This window comes from Aythya ferina, assembly GCF_964211825.1.
Source record: "Aythya ferina genome assembly, chromosome: 1".
NCBI classification, from domain to species: domain Eukaryota; kingdom Metazoa; phylum Chordata; class Aves; order Anseriformes; family Anatidae; genus Aythya; species Aythya ferina.
Window position 1 is genome coordinate 55,565,700 of NC_140296.1, and position 24,553 is coordinate 55,590,252.

Below are 24,553 nucleotides of genomic sequence, written 5' to 3' on the forward strand. Positions count from 1 at the left end.
TGCGCTGCAGATTCCACATATCCCTTGTGCATCATTCTGTGTCATAAAATTTGGCTGGCATGTTACAAACGTATCACTAACCTCCTTTGATGTTTCCCCTAGGACCGAAGCATGTTGTTGTAAAATTTGTGGTAAAATTCTTCCCACCTGACCATGCTCAGCTGCAGGAGGAATTGACAAGGTTAGTAGTTGTGTGACCATACTATTTTTCTGTTAAATTGCTGGTGGGCAGAGGGGAGAACATGGGATCTGAGATCATAGGGTGAGATGATGGGATCAATGGCTCCCTCTCCAAATTAACTTGATGTTATTTCCTCACCATTGAGTGCCCTGGGGCACTTCTCTATACTGAGGGACACGTGTGACTCTGCACGCACGTTTGGGACAGAGTTGTCCTGCAGGATTTGCCAAGTTGAGGCAGCTGGGGGACCCTATTTATGTAGCCAGTGTCTGGAAGTGGGACTTCAGAGATGCAGAAATGGAAAAGAGAGGGAATAAAATGAAGAGGAAGAGGCAAGTAGACAAGGATAGACATGTATTTCTTAAAGATACAATTCTTTAAGGATGTGTTTATTTTCAGGCTCTTTAGAAACTTGATTTGAGCTCTAAATTTCATGCTGTGTTGGCATGGAGAGAGATGGATCGTATTTCTCTGTAAGTCAATACACATATGAGGGACCTAGTAAGGTTTTTCCTCATTAGCAAAGCCTTTCTTTTTAGTCAAAAACACTCCATTTCATTACAGTATTTTATCACTGAAACTTGTCAACTCTTTATCAGGTCTACGGTTAGTATTTTTGTAATTACATTTTTTTCTGTTCTGATTCAGTATTTTAATTCTTAGTTTTTACTTTTAATCTTCCCTTAAGGTGATGTCGTCTTTTACAAGGAGCTTTTGTATCTCCATAACCTGCTTTGTAAAGAACAAGTCCACCTTTGTGGTGTTTTGTGTTTATCTCTGTCTTGGTTTGGTAATAGAGCAATGCAATGGGGAAAAAAAAAATGATTCCAAAGCCTTACTGGCTCAGGCAGAGAAAAATGGAAAAGTAGGAAGAAGGAATATTTTCTTGAAAGACTGAGTAAAAATAAAGGAATGAATGAAAATTCACATTGCTATGTTAGTAATTAAGCATTCTGCTTCTGAATAGATATTCTGCATATCAGCTGCTTAGAATGTGCACTGTAAATTGATTTTTGGGGATTTCTTCCTGTGCCTGGAGACGTGTCTCTGAATCTTAATGACTTTTTTAGTTAGATTTTAAATGTGTGTGCTAGGGCCCTTGAATGTATGTACACAGCAGTGTGTAAGATGTGAAAGAATTTCCACAGGGAACTGCTTCATCACTTGGAGAGCAGAGAATATAACATTATTGTGCTTTATTCTTCAACTGGGGTGAATTTTATGTGGTAAGGCAGGTGTCTGGAGGTTTCAAAAGGATGTTATTTAGATCTGCTATATTATTTCATGTACTGTGTATGTTAGCTTCCATTCTCTCAACTCAGTTTGCATTTTTCATTTAATTTACCTACATCTCATTCAGAAACTCACTCTTCAAATTAGAGCTTCTCACTGAATATATTAAAATACAGGAAATTAGTAAAAAAAAAATTAAATACAGTAATTAGTAAAAACTGTTGAGATCCTAGTAGGAATTCCTCCCCAGAGGAACTGTGGTCATTGGAAGGCTTGTTAAGTAAGGTGCCTGTCTAATTTGGGTTACATACCAAGTATAGGGGAAATGCTCACTATTAGGTCATTTTTTTTCTAGAGAAGCATTTGTTATGGAGTGGAACTGAGATATTTTAAGTCCTGTAGAAGCTAGAAGAAATGTAAATGTTGAAATAGTGTTGTGGACCTGTGATGTCCATGCACATAGGCTGTTGAATTGCCCTACGTGGCTTGTTTGGAAGCAAATATGTTAAATACGGCTGGTGGTGGTACAGGTAACGGGGCTGCAAAGTATCAGAGCTAGCTAGAGTAGTACAATGATGATCTTGCTTCTCATTTCCAGGTGAGAGCCAAGGTGGAAACTTTAAAGTTCCCCTTCTGTTCTACAAGAACTTAGTGATAACTCTAAATCACTGGTTTATCTGGTGTTTCTTCATAGTTACAAGCAGGCCCATTATCTTCTGCTGCTTGTGGTATAATTGCTGAGCACGTAATAGCTGTCACATTTACTTCCATTGCCACTTCCAGATCTCATTGATCTGGTTAAAATAGAGAGAAAAGGAGTGAGAAAGAGAGATACCATGGTTCTGCTTAGCAGCAACCATGTAAGACTAATGGCTGTAATACAGTACCTGTTACATTTTATTTAGCCTCTAAACTTAGGAAATTCAGATCGCTTCTGTAGATGCCAAAAAGTGAAAGGAACCTGTTGAAAAAAAATGGATACTTTTCCATCTTTCCCTCCTGCTTCGTGTAACTCTTTGTTCGTGTTTGTTTTGCAGGTACCTATTTGCATTGCAAGTGAAGCAGGACCTGGCACAGGGAAGGCTAACGTGTAATGATACCAGCACTGCCCTCTTAATCTCACACATAGTACAGTGTAAGTTTGCTTCTTTCTTCTTTTCCAGGATGATAAACAGGATAAATTGGTTGGGCGTGTTTTGCTGCATTACCTGCTAGCAGCTGGTGGGAGACAGGCTTAAGCCATATGGATAATTTATTATATTTCTGTATAATAGCATTAAAATACAGAAAAATTACTCTCATAAATAAAATCAAGCTCCTGGACACCAGATTTGCATTTTTAAAGCACAAGTTTGATGGTCTGCCTTGAATCCTTTTAAAAGCAAACTTTGCAGGCAATAACAAACAAGATGAATTCTCCTGAATTCCTGCATCATTATTTATATTTAACCTTGTACCATGTCAGCAGAGCATTCAAATTCCTGGAGATCTGTGTGCTGTCTAGAGAATGTAGTAAATAAACATGCTTAGAATGCCAGCCTAAGGCACAGTCCTAAGTCCTACTAAGGCACAAGGAAACTGGGGGGGGCGGGGGGAGAAGGAGTAGATTTTAAGCTTTTCTTTTTAATTGCAAAGTATGCACAACTAGACTTTTTTTTGCTACTCTTACTCTCAAAAAAGTAGCATGTGTGATGGTCATTGCATGTGTTTTGTAGCATGTGTTTTGAATGGTCATTGTACAATTCAGTATTGCATATTTCCAGTGAAATGCTGTTTTGTTGAAATTGCAGTCAACAAAGGTGTTCAGAAGTTCTTTTTTGATGAATAAATAAATCTCATGATCCTTTGTCATAGTCTGAGTGTTAGGTTAGTTTCTCATCAAGTGCTGTTGGAAAGGCAGGTATTGCATGGTTTTCTTTTTGCCATGGTCATCACTGCCCAGAGTGGTTTAGGAGCAATAAAGGTCTGTACAGCAGCCTCTCTGAAATTTTGTATTCCTCAAACCATTTGAAAACTGAGTATTTTTGCAGCAGCCTTAAATATATATATATATATATATATGTAATCCTTAGCTACCAAGCTTTTTGTGTCTTAGTTTTTCCTGTTATGGTGTCCAGTACACCAGCTGTAGTTCTTTCCTTGGTTAAGCTAATTCTAACTTCCTCTCGTCTCAAGGACAAAATGTCTTGATCATTTTGGGGAAATTGAGTATCCCTTCTTACACTGCATTCTAGGAGGGCGGGTCTTCCTAATAGATGTCTGTGCACCTATGAAAGATATTGGGGAGAGGATACCCTAATACACGTGTCTGTCATAGCGATGCTGCTTTATGATCATCCTCTTTTGAACTCTCCTGATCTGTATGTGTTACTGTCTGTACGACTTCTACTTAGATCTTAGTTCATGTCTTAAGTCTTATTGATTACTCAGTTAAATTCTTTACTGTTCTGGTGCCTCAGCTGCTGAGTGCAACCACTAGCTTGTTTTCCTAAAGCAACAGGCTAAAAGGATAAAATCACAGGATGTCCTTTCACTTTTACAAGCCTTCTCTTTCCCTTTCCCATCCTTGCATAGTCAAATTTAAGTTTTACTGAGTGTTTTTCAAAATTCCTCCATCATACACTTGGCCATTCTCCCCAACATGGCCACGCAGGCATACAAGAATCCTTAATTTTAAAGTGTACAAAAGCATCAAATTACCACCATTGCTCTTGTGCTGCTGAGACGCATTATGCTGTTGAATCAAGTAATTTTCCTCAATTCTTGGAAATGATCACGGTGCTCTTGAAACAGTTTTAGTTCTTTGTCCCTTTTACCTGTGAGCTTGATGTGCAGATTGATTTCTGAACTGTGATTTTAGGAATCAGGTAGTACTCTCCTTCTGGAGCGTAAGGAAAGATACTTCTGTACTGAAAAAAAAAACAACAAATTTTTCCCTCTTGTCAGAAGGAGAGAGGCAAAAGATTCATATGTAGAAGTGAGACAGTACCTACAGAATCTGACCTGATGCTTTGGGCAGAAGGATGTGGTGCCTCACGGTGCCCCTGTGGTGTTGCTCCCCTCGCCATCTCCTGACTGCAACTTAGACTTTTTTTGATGTTTTTTACCCACCCCATTTTTGTGTGACAATGTTTGATAAAAACCTGAGCCTGAACTTTGTGGCCGTCTCATTTATTCATCCATTTTGTGTCTCATGAACATTTTTCCATGAAAATTTGCTTTGATATGAGTCTGTAGCTGTGTCTTACCCACATGGCTGTCTTTTGTATTTATTTTCTCTCTGGCTTATTATTTAGGAGCTAAAAAATATTACATATTTGTCTGCAACAAAAATAAAACTTGGCAGCTGATAAGAGTAATGATATGAAAGTGGAAGGACTGAGAATGTAGGAGATGAGGTATTGTATGTCTTATCAATGTGTGCCTCCTGGCAGTTTCCATGGGGGATATCTGATTCCAAGCACCTTTATTTTACGTATACAGGCTTTTGCCAATGTTATAGCCTGTTATTTTTTTATGAAATCTAATATGACAGCAAATAGGTTTCTGTTAAATTAGCATGTATATTACAGAATGAGATTTATATTTGAAACATTGTGTTTAAAAACACCTTAAAAGCATTGTAGAAAGTGTCAGAAGTGAGAGGACACTTTGATACAGCAAATGTGTAATCTGTAGGACGGACTGATTAAAGGGAAAAAGCTGGAATATAAAGCATGAGACACATCAGAAGTTCTAATGCAGACAGAATACAGAGAGTGGTGTAAAGCACTTGCAAGATAAGAAAATGGGAGCATCAGTGGGAATCAATCTTTGGCTAAAACACACAGGAAGATTTTAAAGAAGACATATGCAAGGCTGATAATATTCAAAATACAGCTCCCTCTTTTTCTAGAGGGAGTGCTACTGGAGAGAAATTTCAGCTGGAGAAGGAGATCTGGGGAGAGATGAAGGAAAAGATGCTGAGTACGAGGTCAGAGAGAACAAATTCAGAAGCAATTAGAAAGCCCAGAGGACAATTTTGATAATGGATTTGCAGTTGACAAGTGCGGAGAACATTATAGAAATCGTGTAGTGGTGAAATAAGTCGTACTTGGCTCCAAAGAAACCCCTACAGAAGGTGGTGTAAGTACATCTACGTGCAGAAATCTACAAGGTGTGAACTGCATTTGAATGAGCGTAGGTCCATGCCATTTGAGGGGTTGCAAATCTAGGCAGGCTTATGTCCTTAGTAAAGAGGAGAAACCTGCATTTTTTGAGTGAGGGTTAAAAATGTTCCCCAAAGATTTGAGTCACTGGAGGCAAGTAAAATTGGAATAGAGCTGTTTCAGAGATGGGGATGAGAGGGACCTTTTTACAAAAGAGAGTTCTCAAATTCTCTGTGGTGTGTCTGTAGCCACTTGTCTCAAGGAGCAGATGGGATGAGGAAGGGGATTGAAATAAAACAATCTCAGTTACCATCTCTTCCCACCTCTGACCTCTGCAGCCTATTTGGGTTGAAAGGTTACTGCTCTGTCATTCACAGATGCTTTGGTCCTCGTCTTCCTTGTCCTACATGAGCTTATTGCTCCCCCCTCCACATTTGCAGGTATAACTGCTAACAGGCAAACTTTTGTTGGAAATCAGCTGCAGTGTTTTAAGCATCTTCTTAAACTTTTCCTTTATCTAAGCCAACTCATTTTGGACAGAACTGGCTTAAGAGGTCATTTACATGGGCAGAACTGAGGTGAGGATGAGGCAAGGATCTGAGCTTGGGTCTGTGATATCCTGCGTTAGCCACAGAACGATACGTCTGACTGCAGCCTGGATTTAATTTGAGGGAACTGCGTTTTAATTTCACCAACATTATTAAGGTAGCAGCCTTCGTTGTAGCTTCGTTTGTATTACACCGGCAGGTCTGCAGGCAGCGGCTGCTACCTCACTCTGTGAAAAGCCTAATAGCAAGATTTTTAAGAAGCATTCCAAGAATAGCAGGCAACAAGATAGTAATCTGGCACCCACACACAGATTGCCTGGTCCCCTACCCCCTGAAAAAAAAAAAAGGAAAGCTCACTGAATGGGCTGCAAAGTGGAAGGTGGGTGTGACATACTGTTGCACACACATTATTGAATAACTGCAGCAGATGGGAGCAACTTTGAGGAGGAGGGAGACAGAATGTGTCTCAAACTGCTGCAAAATTAGTGGAAGACAAATGTTTCATAACCCGCTGCATTTATGCATTCATTCAAACACGTAAATAAAACATTCTCTTCAGATTTCCCCCCATAGATTACACCATGGGGCATGGGCACAAGGAGAAACGTGTGCTTGGCTGCTCTGTGAAAAGACACCTGAGCACCACCAGGGTGGGTTCTGCTGGGTTAATGCTGTTCTCCCTGTCACCCCATTTTATCCTGCACGCAAGTCAAGGCAGCACTGTGATGGCTTCATTTGTTCAGTTGACATCCAACATCTACTTACGTGGTTGTGGTGGATCGGAGGAGTCCTTGGGCTGTTTCTCACATCTCAGGTGCTCACACAGATGAGACGGGAGGAATGCCTGGAAGATAAAATAGTGGGAGTCTGAGCCATGAAACCATGGCATGGCTTACAGCAACCTGTGTTTGCTTCTCTGCCCTCTTCCCAGACTGAATTGCCTGAATAACTCAGATTTAATTGAGGGTTTTAATAGACTTTTCTTAAAATTTTCCACAGCTGAGATTGGGGATTTTGATGAAAACATAGATCGTGAACACTTAGCGAAGAACAAGTATATACCTCAGCAAGAAGCACTAGAAGACAAAATCATGGAATTTCACCGTAATCACATGTAAGACTTTTTTAATTACTATCAGCCTTCTTTTCTTTTAATGTAATTCTAACTGTAAATACATGCTAGATTGTAAGTACAAAAGAGATTTGAGCTTCTGGATTTCTCAAAGGTTACTTCTCAAAAAACGTCCGAGACTGTGAATTTCCTGAAGGTTACAGCCGCCTTTATCCCATCATCATAACAAGATGTTTAAAGAGCAATTGATTTTGATATTCACTCAAGCATGTCATTATTTTACAGTCTATTTCATCCAAAATGCTTCACTGATGATTTTGTGCATGCAGGTATGATTGCAAATGATGACTGATCAGTCAGACACTTGTGACAGTAGACTTTTTGATTTCAAGGACATCGAATGTTGTCTTTTCAACTTTCCATGCTGTATTTAGAGATGGATGAAGAAGAGGTTTAATGACAGTTTTAGGAAAAGCACAAAGTGCTTGCAGAATTAGGGATTTGGAGGAACAGCATTCAAGGTGACAATGCTTGGTGTCCCAAGGGCTGGAAAAAAAATAGAGTTAGAAAAGAATTAAGAATAAGACATACAAAAGTGGAGGTGTTTTTGTGCTATTGAAACTTGAAAACACTTCAAGACTGGAACAGTTTCAGTTTGAACTAACTGGAGCTGGATATGAGTGCTAGGGAGCTCTACTGCAGTAATAATCAGAACTTTTGCACTATTTAGTTTTGAGGAATTTAGTGCTTATGGGTTCCCAACATTTATGTTAAGATACTCATGTCCTCTGTTTTACTTTCATTTTGGTATTACATTCACTTTTACAATGACCAACATCCCTACAGACTTTATTTATTTATTTATTTAGGAAATGTTGTTTCAGTGGAAAAAATAATAGAGTAAGAGTGACTTCTGTTAATGACTCTAAATCTAAGTGTTTCAGGTGTCTCAGAATTGGAGTTATCATAATTTCTAATAGAAAATTTCTAGACTGTAAAATCTATGGACTTTTTTTGTATTGGTCTGTACTAAGATGAAATTGTTCTAGCTGATAAAAAGTCTGTGGAGGTAGAAAGAACATAGAGATGTAATACCCCTGACAGGTTTCAGTGTCTGTGATAAAATGTCTCTTTGTTCTCTGGAGGACCTGTTGATCTCTATTAAAAGGTGTGAAGAATCTGTGTGTCTTTTCTGTTTTGTTTCTCAAGGGGACAGACACCAGCAGAGTCTGACTTCCAGCTTTTGGAGATTGCCCGTCGGCTGGAGATGTATGGAATACGCTTGCATCCAGCCAAGGACAGGGAAGGGACAAAAATCAACCTGGCTGTAGCCAACACAGGCATTCTGGTGTTTCAGGTTAGAGCTGCTAGGCTTTTGACAATGCACTTTATAAAGCAGAGAAATCTCTTATAGCAAAAAGAATTCAAGATCTAAACCAAGAAAAATCAGGAATTTCCAATTTTTTTCTAACAATAACCTTAAACCTATTATTAGCTTCACTAGGTCCTTAACTTCCAGGGACTTTTACTTTGTCTACACACACAGGCTAGAACTTGATCTTCAACCACGATATGCTGTTCAAAATGCAAACTGATCCACAGCTCACAGTATGCAAGTTGGTCATGCTGACACCTCCTGTTTAAAGGAGCAGGCAGGTCTTGCAGGCATGGTGTATACTAAATGGTTGTGAAGCAGTGACAAATAAAACAGATGGAGCACAAGGAGAAGGATGGTGGAAGTACATACAAGCTTTCTGTGGTGTTATTTTTTCTTCTTTTTTTTTTTTCAAAGTTTTTACAATATTCTTGGCCGTTCTGCCTTTGCTAAGTCCATGAATCCTGCCTCTTTCACTAAAAGACCCAAAGTAGTTTTCCTTCGATTTCTTTCCTCTCCTCTCCTGCCCTGGTGAGCCTAGTACATGTTCATGAACCATCATTAACAATTTTATCAAATTTTTGTTCTCCAGTTCCCTTTAGGTTAATAACAAATCGAGCTTTTACAGTTGGGGACGTACAGATAGTCAGCTGGTGTAAACTGCTTTCACTTCAGATGAGCTTATGTCTACTAGCATCCTAAATGCCTCGTTCTATACTGTGTTAAAAGCAGTAAGTGAACAGTTCTTTAAAATGTCCATTGTTATAAGCATCAGAAAAGACTACTCATTTTGATAGATTGACATCAGTTAAAGTAGTACAGTGTTTCCAACCTTGAAAAATAATTATAAGTCCTCTTGTTTAAAAAAAAAAAAAAAGAGCAACAAATGGACCCAGAAATGTCTAACCCAAATGCTCCAAGATCTAAAAAAAAAAAAAAAAAAAAAAAAAAAGTAAAAACCCTAAATGGGTTGGCAGTATGGCTACAAAACCAAGTATGGCTACAAAACCAGAGCATAGCTTTAAGCATGAGAACATGAGGATATTGTTAGAAATGCCCACAATTCAAATAATTGTATGTTCAGGCCCTTCCCTGCTCCCCCACGGTATTTTCATCAGTTGAATTAATGAGTTGCAAAGCTTTACAAATTGAGGAGCTGAAGGAACATATCCACACAAAGCAGCGTGGGCCTCGCTGGGTCCCAGCAAACAGCTGGGATCCTTCCTCGGGCTGAAGGCCTGAGGCCTGATTTGTACAGCTCTAAAAGTCAGTTGTCTCCTCTTGTCGTAAAGTCTTTGAGACTTTCAAAGAGGGTTTTGCTGAACTTTCAGAAGAGCTGGGAAACTTTGCTGGATCGAGCTCCAAGACTGAGAGCTGAGAAGGAAGCTGAGGTCGGTCTCTGACCTAGCAGTTGGAGCCTGGCACTTCAGCTTAGAGGTTCGTTCAGGCAGCTCATAGGGTGTGAACCTTAAGCTCATCTGTTTATCATGGATATGGCTGAGAGAAATCGAAATGTAAAGACCTCATTAGAACAACATCGGTATAAAATCAAAATAAAGGCTCCCTCACAAATGGCAAAAGCAGTAGGCGCACAGACTTACTTTAAAACCTGACGTTTATTTAGAAATCAGTGTTGGTGCTGCTGAATATTGTAAGGGAGGTTAGTTATCAGATTCTTAGACAGCAGATTGACTTAGCAGAAATCATCACGCTGTCACTACTCCTACGTTTGTCTGGTGACGGTGCCCAAATCAACATGGGTTTCTGCATTTAGCTATCCTCTAGTCGCTGTTCTTTGAAACGTCTGCGCTGTGCTGTAGGCATACATGTCTTGAAGTCTTTGCTGAACAAACTGGTGTAATGAATATTTTAAAACAATGCCTCCAATTCTAACGTAGAGACTCTTCACCTACAAAGGGAGGCTGAGAGAGTTGGCGTTGTTCAGCCTGGAGAAGAGCAGGCTGTGGGGAGATCTTGTTGCAGCCTTCTAGTACTTCAACGAGGCTTATAAGAAAGGTGGAGAGAAACTTTTTACAAGGGCATGTAGTGAAAGGACAAGGGGTAATTGTTCAAGGCCAGGCTGGATGGGGCTTTGGGCAACCTGCTCTGGTGGGAGGTGTCCCTGCCCATGGCAGGGTGCTTTGATCTAGGTGATCTTAAAGGTCCTTCCTAACCTAGACCATTCTGTGATTCTGGAGCATAGGGCTAATAATGCAGTGTCTGGGAATTACTAGTATTCAGGAGAAAAATTCTCTCAGGCTTACAGTTAGCTTTTGTTGTGTATTTTTTTGAAAAAAGTGTTTTCTGACTTTCAGAAACAGGTAATTTATTTAGTTTCCTTTTATTTTTATTGCTCCCTATGAAAGGGCAAAATAGGCTACCCTGTTCTGCACAATGATACTGGATTATATACTTTCACATCTAGTCAGTGGACCTAGTCCTGTAAATATGCAGGAATTTAACCATAACTTCCTGCCTTCAGTAACACCAACAAATGCTTATGGTTAAGAATGTCTGTGGGTGTTTGCACTACCAAAGGAGGAAAGATAAGAAATACCATAACTGCAAGTGAAGTGATAGATGATTAATGTATGGCAAACTTTCTGTAGTGGTTTTGATTTCTCCCTTCAGGTCTGTAATGCTCTAACTCTTCTGGCTTTGTCCTCTGCAGGGTCACACCAAGATCAATGCCTTCAACTGGGCTAAGGTTCGAAAGCTGAGCTTCAAGAGGAAACGTTTCCTTATCAAACTACGACCTGATGTGAATGTAAGTTCTTGTCAGGAATGTATGAAGCCGACAAAAGGTTGTTTGGTAAATTTCTACTTGCAGATCAAACAAGTTTTTATCACCTCAAGATAATTTTTAAATTAATTGCTTTTGTTCGTTGCTGGTGTGTTACTGCAAGCATCAAACTGGCATCTCAGGTGAGCAATCCCAGCTAAGGAAATGTAAACTGAATGTCAGAGTCTTCTTTTGACTGTGCCTCTGGCATTATATCAGGGTTCTTAAGTTATAGTATTCACATTACTGTTAAGAGCCCTGCTTTATCTCTGTCATAGTTGTCAGGAAAAGGAAGTTTAAGCAATAGCTGTGATATTGCCAGGCAGGTCAGTGATGTCTCAAAAAAGGAAGGATAGAGCCTGTTAAGCCTGAAAGCCAATGAGTCGTGAAAAATCCCTTTTTGTAATATAGCACCAGCTTCACCAGTAAGTAACGTGTCTCTGTAACGTGTTTTGCTTGCTTGCTCATATTGCAAATGCTCTCTCAACTTTCAGAGTTCGTTCCAGGACACCCTGGAATTCCTTATGGCCAGTCGAGATTTTTGCAAGTCTTTCTGGAAGATCTGTGTGGAGCATCATGCCTTTTTCAGGCTGTTTGAAGAACCTAAACCAAAGCCCAAGCCTGTTCTTTTTTCTAGAGGTTCATCATTTAGGTTCAGGTGAGACCTCCTTTCTTCTTTCCAGCTTCGTTGCCTCCCCATTTCAAAGTCACTTCCATAATGATCTAGGATTAAACCTATCACTTTCAGCTTCCCTTCTTGAAGTTACTTGTTCCTTTATGTTTTCCATTGCACCTTCTCAGCCAGAATAGTGCAGAGAACACTGGGAAAAAAAGGCTGTATTAATTTCATAGTAGCTGTTGTAACATAGCTTTCTGGAGGTAAGATACGAGATCTGTTGGTTCCAGCTGGTTTTACACTAAAAAAATGTGTCCGAAGTAACACCAGCTAGTAACTCTTCAGACCCTCTGCTTCTAGAAAAGAGGCTAATGTGCCAGCTTCTTTGGGAAGCTGATATAAACTGAGCAACCAGAAACCCCTTCTTTGCTGAGATAAACTGTCAGTACACCATAGCTGCCTTGCACAAATACATGGTAGATATGGCCATTCTCTCTTCCCACTTTGTTTCCTGCTGTCAGTAAATTAATTAAGATAGAAAGACCTATATTAAGGTAAACAAGCTATTAATTTTTTAAGCTTCTGCCAGAATAAATAGAGAAATGCAGATGCATTCTACTACCTCCTGGTTTGGAGAACAGGTTTTGCCCACATCCTGCATTTACAGTGATCTGTGCTGCATACACATGGTTACTTTTTTCAGACCTTTCAGTAATTTAGTTGAAAGCCTGTAATGAATAGGAAGGTTTTCTTTCCTCTATTGAACATTCTTGAGGTGGACGTTTCCTTTACTGCTTTCAGTTCCCTGTGGAGTTTATATCCTTGCACAATAGGAAGTGCTGGGCTTTCTCACTATGTTTTTATGGCATGTAGCAGAAGGGGAGAGTGTGAGTTCCAGCCTAAATCTCTGCAGAAAATATGTTTAGTTGATGCAACTGAGCTATGAAATACATTTCAGAAGCTTTCATCTTGGTTGCAGGTAGGAGGAAAGGCTGCTGTTTAACTCTTGAAAGGATTCAGTAATGTTTGTTTGATCATGAGAGTAAAACTTAACCCTTACTTGTTTTCTGTTGTGGTGACTTCCCAGTAATGTTGTACTATGTAAAGGGCGGAGAACTGAATTTAATCAGATCTGAAATCACATCGTAAGGTACTTCCACAGCAAAAAAAAAAAAAAAAAAAGAGGTAACATGCAAAAAGGTAACAATCTGTGTGTATATGACCAGGTCTCCTTTCTTATGATCTTACACAAGTTTCTGTTGAGAGTGACAAATAATTTTCTGGTTGTTGTGACATTCTGTGCTAACCACATACATGTTTATGATGACCAGGTAGTATATTTTATTAAATGTGACAAATTCATTATCTCAGATTAGTAATTTTAACTGTGGTTTTCTTCCAGTGGACGGACTCAGAAGCAAGTACTTGACTATGTTAAAGAAGGAGGGCACAAAAAAGTACAGTTTGAAAGGTGAGAGGAAAATAAATGAGCTACTCAAATACATATATATATAAAACTTAAAGAAAAGTAGTGGCTTCCAGGTAGTTATATTCTAAGAGCTTAGTGCCAGTACAAGTAAAAAATTCCTTCTTTGCTGGTTTGACAGCTTGTCATTTGTATAATATCCCCTTGGTCCTGAGCATTTTGGCAGAAGTTTGCATAACCTATAGTTTATTTAAAATCAATAGTCTTCAATTTGTTTTTCAGCAGTGAAAACCCTTCCATTGCAGGTAAATTCCTCTCATATTGATTTGCACCCTCTTCAGTGGGATTTGGTTAATATATGTTAGCAGAAAGGGATATAAATGGATTTTAAGTAAGCATATTCACCTGAGAATAAAAGAGAAGGTAACAGGAATAGGTATAGCCAACCTCAAGGGAGAACTTAACTCGTCTTGCTTGTGGTGAGCTAAAATTCATGGCCAAAATGCCACAAAGACCATGACAACAGTTTATTGCTGATGAGCTAATGACTCATGTTCTAGTGATAGACCACTTCTGCTTCAGTGCCTCTCCCTTTTCTTACAGTGGTATGTTTCCAACACATAGCATGTTTAAACATTACAGAAAGGAGCATCTGTTTTGGAGCAAACTCTTATGAAAGCCACTATTCAAAGTTTTTTGTTTTCAAGGAGGCATGTGTCTTGATTCTTCTTTGCGGGAAAACTGAAATGGCTTCTTACTGTGATTTTCCTTTTATCTCCAGGAAGCACAGCAAGATTCGTTCCATCAGGAGTCTGACAACACAGCCTTCAGAACAGCATACAGAGGTGCCAAAACAAGTCAGTGATGTTGACGAAACCCTTCATCGTGCCTTTTAAATATTTCTTGTTACATTACCCACCACAGATAGGTGTTTTGAAACTCTAGGAACATACGTTTCTGCTCAGTTGCCACCTAAGTGGAAGCTCAGGAGCCCCAGGTGTTCAGGTTCTTCAAATGGAATACGTTAATTTCCACTGTGGAACAGAGTTGTTTCCAGACACCAAGACAAGCATAAATGGTGAGCTTGTCTGAGCTGTACTAATGAGCACCTGAAAAACTGCAGCCCACAGTGTTACTGCTGGGTTCTCAGGTTGTTGCTGGTGATTGCACTTGAGAAAAGTTTAATTCTTTTCCTTCACTGAGGAGTCTGGGCTGCCAATGACAAAATATTTTGTTGTATTAACAAGGGATGAGATGAATTATTTCCTCAGAGAAAATGCAGCTTTGACCTTTTAAGCCATTATCTCTGGTAGATACCAAATGCGTTTGTCTGATGTTAATAGTAGTTATGTGTTAGGAGTTTACAAATCCGGTAGCCCTATAGAGGCAAAGCTGCAGCAGCTGCAAGTTCCCAGGTCCAGCTAGTAGTAAGGCTGAGTGTGTATTTATAGTAGGCACCCAAACATACATATACCAGATACATATATATATATACTATATATATATATATATATATATATGCATGCACACACGTACATGCAGCCAGCCATCAGCCATATAGGTGAAAAACAGAAAACAACACTCACACAAACACAGATAATACCAGCAGCCTCATTATGTTCCACCCTGGCTGATCAGGATGAAAGTCCACTAGTGGAAAATACTTCTATAATTCGGATCCCTCTAGTAAGGGTGTCCCCAGACACACACAACCATGGAGCAATTGCCAGGACAGTCCCCAGAGGAGCTCCATTTCTCTGAGTAGATTACTGGGGTTATTACCTCCCACCTACCAATGCTTCTCTGAATTCATCTGTGTTTGTGGAGATGAACCTTTTAGCACATAACTTTACATGAGGTAGAGCAGGTAAATGCCAGGTGCAAGCTACTAAGTTAATATATTCAAGAATGTTACTTGCACTTTACATTCCTTGCATTGCTTCCTTTTGATATTCACAGACCCTTTCATTCCTGAAAACCCAAGAAATTCAGAGAATTCTGCTATAAATTCAGCCCACGCCAAATACCTTTTAGCATTTTAATATTGCTAAGACAAGCTCAGGTAGACGGAGCATAACTATTGCTCAGATACTGGCATATTTCTGTTGGCAGAAAAGCCAGCCCCCAAACCAGTGGCAGGTGTGCTCCAGGAGTTGAATGCATGGTCTCCAAAAGCCCACACATGTACCTTAAAGCATTTTCAGTATATGGAATTAGGCTGTGCAGAATTTGTCTTAAGTGTTAATCTTTTCTGTCCCTCCAGCTTCTCAGAGTAGTGTGAACAGGTTGATGTTCGTAGTGGCTGGTGTAGGGTGTGGAAACACCTCAAATCCCCCTTTTTACATATTGCTGCATTTTTTCTCCCTTCTCTTCCCTTGCTCAGCTTACGTATTTTCCCCCATCATCTGTTCTTCAGGATCAGAGACCTCTTTTTTTTTTTTTTTTTTTCCTAATTCATTTTGAATCTTGGGTTACCTCTTCTGCATTCAACAGATTCCTGTGTTGCTGCAAGATGTATTGCAAAATTGTGGTGCATAATTACACATAGCCCTTTCCCTCTGGCTCCCTTCCCTCCTTACCCCTCCCCTCCCAAACCTCTTCCCTTTCTCTACCCCTTGCCATCCTTCTTTATCTTTCCAGAGCTCTAGCTTTGCCTATGGAGATGACAATGATGCTGCAGCAGTGCAGAGCTGCCGGCAAGGAAAGGAACTGAAAGCTTCAACGGAAGACAATGGACAGCACAAGAGCCCTTCCTTGAAGAAGAGCCCCAAAGAAGGCAGAAAGGTGGACGGAGCAGTGGTGTCAACTGTGGAGGAAGAAGAGGAGGCCTCTAAGGACAGGATTCAGCAGAACAGACCTCAGTCACAGCAACCAAGCACAGGTCCAGCTTCCAGGGCTGCTCATGGCAGCAGCACCTCCATTCCTTTCATTGACTGCAGTGATGTAGATAGCGAGTATGATCTCCTCAGAGGACAAATAACCCGGTCATATTCCCAAACAAATGACAATTATGAGGGTGATTTGACCAGTGGTGCCTATATTCACTATAGAGGTGAAAATCTTAATAGGAGTAGATATAGGGATTCCTCAGCCTCTATAAAGTCTTCCCAGTATCTCTCTGAAGAGTACCTTGATGACAACCCACCTAATCTCTCCTTCTGCTCTGGGGGAAGCCCCAGGATGCCAAGGCACAGCTCACTGGTTGACGAAATGTTCAGAGGGCCAGGGAGCCGTAGCCCACTGGCCACTCCATTGCCTCCCAGTAGCAAAGGATCAAGCCCTAACATGAGCCTGAGCAGAACAGGCTCTCAGGGTTATGTCTCAGAAAATGGGCATGACTGCAGGGCAAGAACTGGGGAGGAGGACAGCCATGCCAGTAGCTGCCATGGGTATGGCAGGTACTCTCCAGGTTCGCAGCGGCCTCATGCACAGAAGATCCTAAATCTCTGCAACAAGTCAGCTACAGACCCATTTATCCTGAGCCAGATATCCTCAACCCCTGGGCAGGAATACAGATCAGAGAGGCGTTGTAAAGGAGGCGGGGTGGCTAAGATGTCTTCTCCAGAAGGCAAAATGATGGCCAACGGTATGCCAGCGGGGGGACAGTCAAAGCAGAGCCCAGCCATGCAGTCGCTGCATGCCAGTGGCGTGATGGACCACATGGCTGCCATCCAGGTGATGGAGGGCTCCACCAGCAGTGGGACAGAATCTAGTGATTCTGACTCCGAGATCATTAACCCCTTCACTCACCCCCTGGTGTTTGGAAATCCCATTGTGCTGAGTTCCTCTCCCATGCCCAGAAATAAATATTCCTTTGGCAGCCTTCAGCTTGATGAGGAGGTGGAGGAGGACGTTTCTGTTGGCCTCAGTGATGAAGATGGTGTGCAGGTCTTCAGCTGCTAGGCAGCAAGGCATACGAGACCAGTGAATACCGTGGGGCTCTTGAAAAGTGGCTGGTAATAAACTCAGAGCATGGGGTATTTCAAACGTTACCTCTATACAAACCAGCCAGAGGAAAGGGAATACAGTAAGGATAAGTTTCAGTGAATCTTAACAGTAATTTGTCTGCTCTGAAAGGCAGGAGGAGAGGAAAATCATTACTGATTTAGGTACCTTTGTAAGACTTCATACCCTCAACCTGTATGAAGTCGTATTTTAGGTATATATTGTAGCTTCTTTGACACTTGACTAGTTACGTTGACAAAACAAACAAAAATGATATTGCTTAGGTACATTGTGCTCTTTTGTATGTCGAGTACTTTTTTTTTTTTTCCTCTCCTGTATAAGGAGATCTAATTACGAGTGCCTCAATAGAGTTAGAGGAAAAAAAAATAAACTTACAGCCAAATGCAGGCATCTTGGTATTCAAGACCAAGGATTGTTGAAATCTCGAAAAACGGTGGCAAATCTTTTCATAGCAAGAATGTGTTTAGTCTACTCATCTTCATAACCCATTTTATAATCTCGACTGATGAGTTGATGATACAAATTAGTCATCTGTGCAGGAACAATGACTATTGGCTCTTTATTCAGTGAATAAAAAACAAATTGCTATTTTCACAGTCTGATTTGGTGATGGAGATTTTGAAAGTCCAAACTCCTCCTTAAACAAGAAGGAGAACAAGATGAAAGACAAAATTCAAGTAGAAAAAAAAAATAGATTACAACAGCTCTAATTATGAGTGGTATGAGTATTATTTGCAAGGCAATCCTTTCTACCCTTTATCAGTGTGGGATAAAGATTAATTGAAGGAGAGTTGGTTTGTCTTTTTTCCCCTCATTCTTTCAGTGGTATTATTCACAGAGACATCAAAGTTCTATTGTGGGTGATTTTTGGTGGGGTGGTTGGAGATGGTGGCTGTTTGATTTTTTTTTTAATTAATTTTTTTTTTGCTTTGATCTTGAAAAGTCTTTATCTGTACAATCTGTACAGGATCCAATTAATCTGTCATAGGCTATTCTTTTTAATAGTGCCACCTCATAAATTTTTCATTCCCTGACACAAAGAATGATGGGCCTAGCTGTGGTCCAGGCTGATTGTTTTCACTAGTGTACGTAGAGTGGCAAGGTTTTGGCACATGTGCAAAAAGACAGGGGGGATAATTCTAAGTAAACTTCTTTTCACAAGCTAAAAGTACTGAGAATTAAGGCTGTATTCTAAAAAAAAATCTGATTCTAGTTTCTCTGAGTTAATTAAAAGAAAAAAAAGCAAAGGAAAGGTCTCCTGTATGGAAAGTATCCTGCAGTTATTAGAGCTGGGAGGCAAGATGTGCTCTTTAACACTGGCCTTACTTTTAACTTTAATATATTGTTCTTGTGGGGGAAGGGAATTAAAGTTGAGCGTGTTAGGTGATGAACAGCGCTTACAGAACTGCAGGTCACTCGCAGCAATCCACGTCATGCTGTACGTGAATGCAGCAGTGGTGGACCCACCCACATAAGTACTGATGAACAAGTTGCAGGACTTTGTAAATCTAGACAGTATACCATTTTCGAGATCATTTTTAAGAAAATAATAAAATACAAAGTCTTTTTAATTTTTCTAATGCCTTGGTCTATGCACATTTTAATAGAGTTGAATCTGAGTGAAGGATATTTAAAAAGATACCTACAGTAGTTTAGGCTTGTCTTGCTTTACTTTTTTGCAGTAAAATATATCTGTGTAAATGTAACTTTTAATCTGCTCATCTACTTTAGTATGGTCGTTTTTAAAGATTAGATACCTCATTTTTGACCAGGAATTGTTTTAAAGCATCTCTTTAGACAGTGATATTTTGGTGACAAGGAACACGGTTCTTTATTCCTGTAGTTAAAAGCATGACTCTAGAAACAGGGAGCCTGATAATTACGGGAAAGCTTGCTTGTATATTATTCTAAAAGAAGGTGTTTTGGATTTAGGATAGCTGTAAAATAATTGCCTTGAACTTTGCAATATTTAAGGAGATATGTAGATAGCCGAAGCCTTCATTAACACATAGTGTGAGCATGGAGAGCATGTGCATGAGTCTCCTGTTGATTTTTTTGCTGCATGTACAGCAAAAGAACCAGCAGTTTTATGATACAGTAAAGTAATAGCAATCCGGACACATGCATTAATTGCTTTGTTAGCCAGTGAAGTTAGAGCTCAAGCAATGGGTTTTCAACAAAAGGATTTGCGATCTTGTTTCTGGTACTTCACTGAAACGTGAATAGATTTCATAATGTTTGGATTTAAGTGAATATCAAATTTTATAAGTGATGTTTACTTTTTTGCATCCTTTCAAATACTGTTTTCTGGCCTGCTTTTCTTCTCTCACATGCCTACATTTATAATTTTTGTAAATTTAAATCTGCTAGTAGCTAGAGATAGCTTAGTTGCTGATAAAGTATCTCAACAGCTTTTTATTTTTTCCTTTTCAATACTATCCTCAAAAATGAATCATGAGGATTTTTCTGCAACTATTTACTGTCATCTGGCATTTTTTCAATTTTCGATGTTTAAGGGTTTGTCATTTTGACACGTGGAATTTTTCCAGTTTGAAGGAATAAAGTTTGTAAATTACATAGGAAATAATTTAATTTAGGATTAAACATTTTGCAGCATTCTTATGTCACTGAAGTTCAGTTTAATATCATTAGACAAGCATTTAATTAAAAACAGTCTGTGGGCCAAATTCTTCTCCCAGACATGTGGTTCATATCTTGGGTGGTTGCCAAGAATGGTAAGTAAGAGAAAAGTTTCAAATTGACGTTTTCACATAGGATCAGGTTCCTCAGAATGCATCTGGGAGTTTGTTTCCGTGGGACAAAGGCAGAAGGACCTTAGAGTAAAGAACAGAAGCCTTTGGGGCAAGACTGCAGATGAGATGGGGGAACTCTTGTTCTAGTTCACAAAACACACATCAGAAGAGGAGCCTATCAGTTCAGGTTAATCCTTGCAGGCACTGGTAAATATGCATACCCTGGTCAGTGGCAGTGGTCTCAGCACACCTGTGTCTCAATTCTAAAAGAGGTATTTGTAGGCCAAGCAAAAGATTTAATTCTCCCGTCAATTCCAGTAGATTCTGGAGTGCTGCTATTGGTACTGTTGATTAACCATTGTAAATTTCTTATTCAAAAGAATTAACTTTTAAATCCCACACTCATAAGTGTCCAGATATCCTTAGGCAGTTGCTACAAATGAGGGAGCTGAATCAGCAAGATCTAGGAACTGCATCTACTCTGAATGAGTAGTCCCGAGCTACCCATCCCCTGTCCTTCTAAAGGATATGGAGGAAGCCTTTGGTTAGCCTGTCCAGGACTGCTGAACCAACTATGTCCACATATTTGGATGAATATGGAGTCTAGTTGCGAAAGCAGCATAGGGGGTTGTCCCAAAATAACATGCAGATGTAGCTAGCAATTTAGACTGTGGATACATGGCACCCTGATTCTTTACTTGCTCTTCCAAGTACTTGACCACATTCAGCCTTCTGCTACAATGAATGAGAAAAATCATGTCAGACAGTTGTAGGTTATCTGCACCCCACCAGCAGCTCAAACATCCTGTGTCCTCTTGGGAACTCCTGGAGTTTCTTTTCCTATCTGCCTTTCTGGGATCTGGCTTACCTCAGTGACCTGGGATATAAAATCCAGAAATAAATTTGTTTAGATCCCAGAAAATGTAACAGTGGCAAATTGATGTGGGAGCCAGGCTCTGCCTGGGATATTGCAGGTATAGTTTTGAATAATTGATATCTGAGTAGCCCAGACTGTACTGTTTTGGGTTTAAGTCTACATTCCCATAGTGAAAATATTCCTTATGCATGAGAGAGAAGAGTGTTCTCTGAGGATGATTTATGCCTGGTACTAGCATTGTCTCAAATCACCCATCCCTCATAGGCCTGCCTAACAAGTACCATCCCATTAACCATCGTAGTGCATGCTAAATGCAAATTGCATCAAAGAAATGCTGTAAGAGAATTTTCCATCTATGAAAAATGCTGCGTAACTGAACATTTTTAAGTTTGCTGTATTTGCATGTACATTACATGAGTTATATGGAGCTGAGATCAGCTATAAAGTAGATGAATGGTCATAATGAAGGAGTTGCATGTTGCTAATTTGAAATATGAAATCAATCTACCAGGTTAAGTCTAAAGGGCAGGCAAAATGAGACAGGATTTTCTCCAGCAGCCTTGGCAATGCTGAACATAATCATTAGAACCCAGTGAAGGGTGAAAAAATAATCTTTTGTGAATGAGTTCCCTAAACAGGGCTCATATCATTAGACCAGACTGCTTCAGGACCCGTTTTCTCCCCCTGAATATTTGTGTGACTGGTTTCTGTTTGCACAGATGTTTGTGGAGCAGCTTTTATGAGCTGAAGCAGCTGTATTCCTTCTGAAGCAGTTGCTTTCGTGCCAGAAGTTCCTGTCTGGCCTCTCTATCTGTACATGCAATTACTTGGTGGAGACTGGAGAAAGCCAACTGGAAAACGGGGTAGACAGATCTAAAACCTGTTTATGGCTCCTTCTTTTCTTCACTTAGAAGCAGAGATGTTTCAAATTATCTCTTCTTCTGCCCCATGATAAACACACCAACATGCAGATCCTCCATACTCAACTAGGAATTTCTTCCGGGGGATTTCAGGGATGAGAAGACAAAGGCAAGGAGAAGAATAGGGAATATTTTGCATGCACTAAAAATGTCTAGCCTTGTTTATTTACAGTTCCCTTTGGAATACCATGTTTTCCAGTCTTTTCCAGAGTTTAAAGCCCCAGTAGTTTCTTAAGGTCCTGCTCAGAGAGTGGGAATTGTGTCAGGTGGTTGAAGGGACGGAAGAGACCTGATTTTGAGTATTGAAAACCAGTGATTCAGATCTCATCAGTATGATTTATATGCAATTAGCATGAAGCGTGGCTATTTCTGGAACAGTTCTTCAACACAAGTAAGGATGTCTGGCCTATAAATCGTGTCAAATGCCATGTTTGTTTAACTAGTCTCATTTGTCATAATGAGGCATTAGACTGCTGTCAGAGGTGACTTTAGAATGAAATTTTAATTGCAGCAATCTAACGTCTAATGACGAGGAGCAAATTAACAATCCGAGTTCTTCCCAACTTCCACGCGCGCGTGAAGTAGTTGCAGCTGGGTGTCGCTTACCTTTGTGGATGAGGATGTAGACCAAAGACCTTGTAGGCCTTGTTCACCAGCTGGGAGGGGCAGTGAGCGTGAAGGAAGGAGGTTCTGTGTTCACACATGGATAAAATGGAGGAAGCCAAAGCCCCCTTTAGTTTTCCAATAACATACATCTCTCTGAATGATGTAGTTTCTTAAGGCAGCTTCTGTGCTTTTTAGCCCTTCTCTTTCGTCTCCATTTAGGGGGTCACTCCTGTTCTCCATACCAGCTAAGAAAGACCCTAAGCATAAGAGAGAACTTGAATATTCGGGAACAATTCTTAATGAATACCCCTTTCCTTTGTTAGCTGCTGTCAAAGACGAGTGGTAGGAGACCGCTCCATTTGTCAAATACCAACTGCTTGTTGGTGTCTTCTACTTGATGATGATGATTTGGGGGTTTCTGACTGCAAGTGGCTGATGCACGGTGTTACCATCTGGAGGTCCCAAAGATGACACCATTGAGTTAAGTTTTCTCGAATGTGGGTGGCAGCTGACTTGCTTCAGTCAAGCTGCACTAGGGAAAATTCTTGCCAGTGCTGTCAGGTTCTGGAAAGGAAGGAAACATAAATTCCAGGAAATTAAAATGAACACAGTCTTTCTTATTCTATTTCAGTCATCTGTCAAGTTGCTGAGTTATGCCTAGACAAGGGTGTGCATGGTATTTACTTATTTATAAGGGAAACAGCTCTTGTGCAACATGTGGATCCTGAACAAAACCATCTTCTGTGTTCTTCCCTACAGTCAGGCTGTGCAGTGCCGTTGATATTTTAAAGTACGAAACTTTGCTTAAAAATCAAAGGCATAATTTGAATAAGAAGCCGAGTTTGGGTGGCATGTAGCAGTTCCTTAGAGTATTTTGTATTCTGTTCTACTTCTGTGGTCCACAAATGTAGGATAAGCAAGATGCTTGTTTCCTGTTTCTTATAAAATGCAGTGAGCACTTTCTTTTAAACGTTAGGAAATTTGAAAAGCCTGTGTGCCTGGCTGAGCTGAATATTCACAGGCGTGTTTTCCACAAGTAGGAGTGTAAATAATGTTGTTGTTATTGCAGTAAAGGAGGTAAAGACCTTAGGATCATAAATTTGCATGACATGATGGTAAATATTTAGTTTGCTATGGAATTATTAGAGTTTTAAGGTGTAATTTTATGGAAGATTTTTTGTACAGTTTTGGCCCCTGAGAACTATAAAAATCCACAGATCGTACTGATAAAAATTAGCTCTAAAGCCAGTAATGATACAGCTGTCACCGACTGAACATGGGAGGTTGAAGGAAAATGAATGCTTTCTGATTCAAGAGCTTTCCAGCTTGTTAAAATTAGATTAGAAGCTTTCTTTAAGATGTTGCAAATCTTGTTTTGAGAAGAAAACAGTTGTCCTGTTGCCTTTGATGGTTTACAGCAAGATCAGAGGTAGGTTTCTGTTTAGCTCAGTGGACGTTAGTGCTCATGCCTGTTGCTTTTCTGTGAGGCACTTGAAACCTCTGAGTAGCTGAATTCCTCATTTTTCCCCTTTCCTGCTAAGAAACTCACCTGAACCCACTAACAAAAGTTCATAAGCTTGGCTGTGTTTCACCTATCCGGCCCTTTCTTGATTTCTGTGTGTGCACATGCATAGATTTTTTTGGCAAGTCTCAGGAGTCCAAATTAATTTTTTCAAAATCGAAAATGCTGGGGACTTCATTCTCATTTTTGTCATTTGTTTAACGCCGTTCAAAGAGAAACATTTTTTGTTTCATTGTATGCACTGTTTTGTCAGCATGTACCTCTCTGGGAGAAAAAGCCTTTTCAATGTTCTGTCTTTATCCTCAAAGCATGGTGTATCTTCTGTTCCTTGCATTGTTTGGAGCGCTGTCTCGATGTCCTTTTTTACTGCAGAAATACCTATTTGTATTGGGAGTACCTAATTCCTCTTATTACAGTGATCCTGTCTCATAGAGCTCTCCTCATCTCAGATCTGGAGGAAACAACCCCTCTGCCCCCAGGCTGTGGGTTACGAGCTAAGAAACCACAGCACGTTGAGGAGCAGAAGAG

At 40.0% G+C, this 24,553-nt stretch overlaps 1 protein-coding gene across 7 annotated transcripts in view; it reads left to right on the forward strand.

Moving 5' to 3' along the window:
- FARP1 (FERM, ARH/RhoGEF and pleckstrin domain protein 1) overlaps positions 1-24,553 on the forward strand; it is a 193,531-nt gene that overhangs the window by 131,402 nt on the left and 37,576 nt on the right. For 5 of the 7 annotated variants that reach the window (XM_084524108.1, XM_084524103.1, XM_084524105.1 and 2 more), the window contains 9 exons: positions 103-181; positions 2,452-2,549; positions 7,110-7,224; positions 8,392-8,539; positions 11,229-11,324; positions 11,834-11,997; positions 13,358-13,426; positions 14,163-14,238; positions 16,022-16,262. In XM_084524108.1, the coding sequence (XP_084380234.1) occupies positions 103-181; positions 2,452-2,549; positions 7,110-7,224; positions 8,392-8,539; positions 11,229-11,324; positions 11,834-11,997; positions 13,358-13,426; positions 14,163-14,238; positions 16,022-16,262 (1,086 nt within the window). The remainder of the gene's footprint in view (positions 1-102; positions 182-2,451; positions 2,550-7,109; positions 7,225-8,391; positions 8,540-11,228; positions 11,325-11,833; positions 11,998-13,357; positions 13,427-14,162; positions 14,239-16,021; positions 16,263-24,553) is intronic. The other 2 variants (XM_084524106.1, XM_084524107.1) reach the window with 1 other exon arrangement.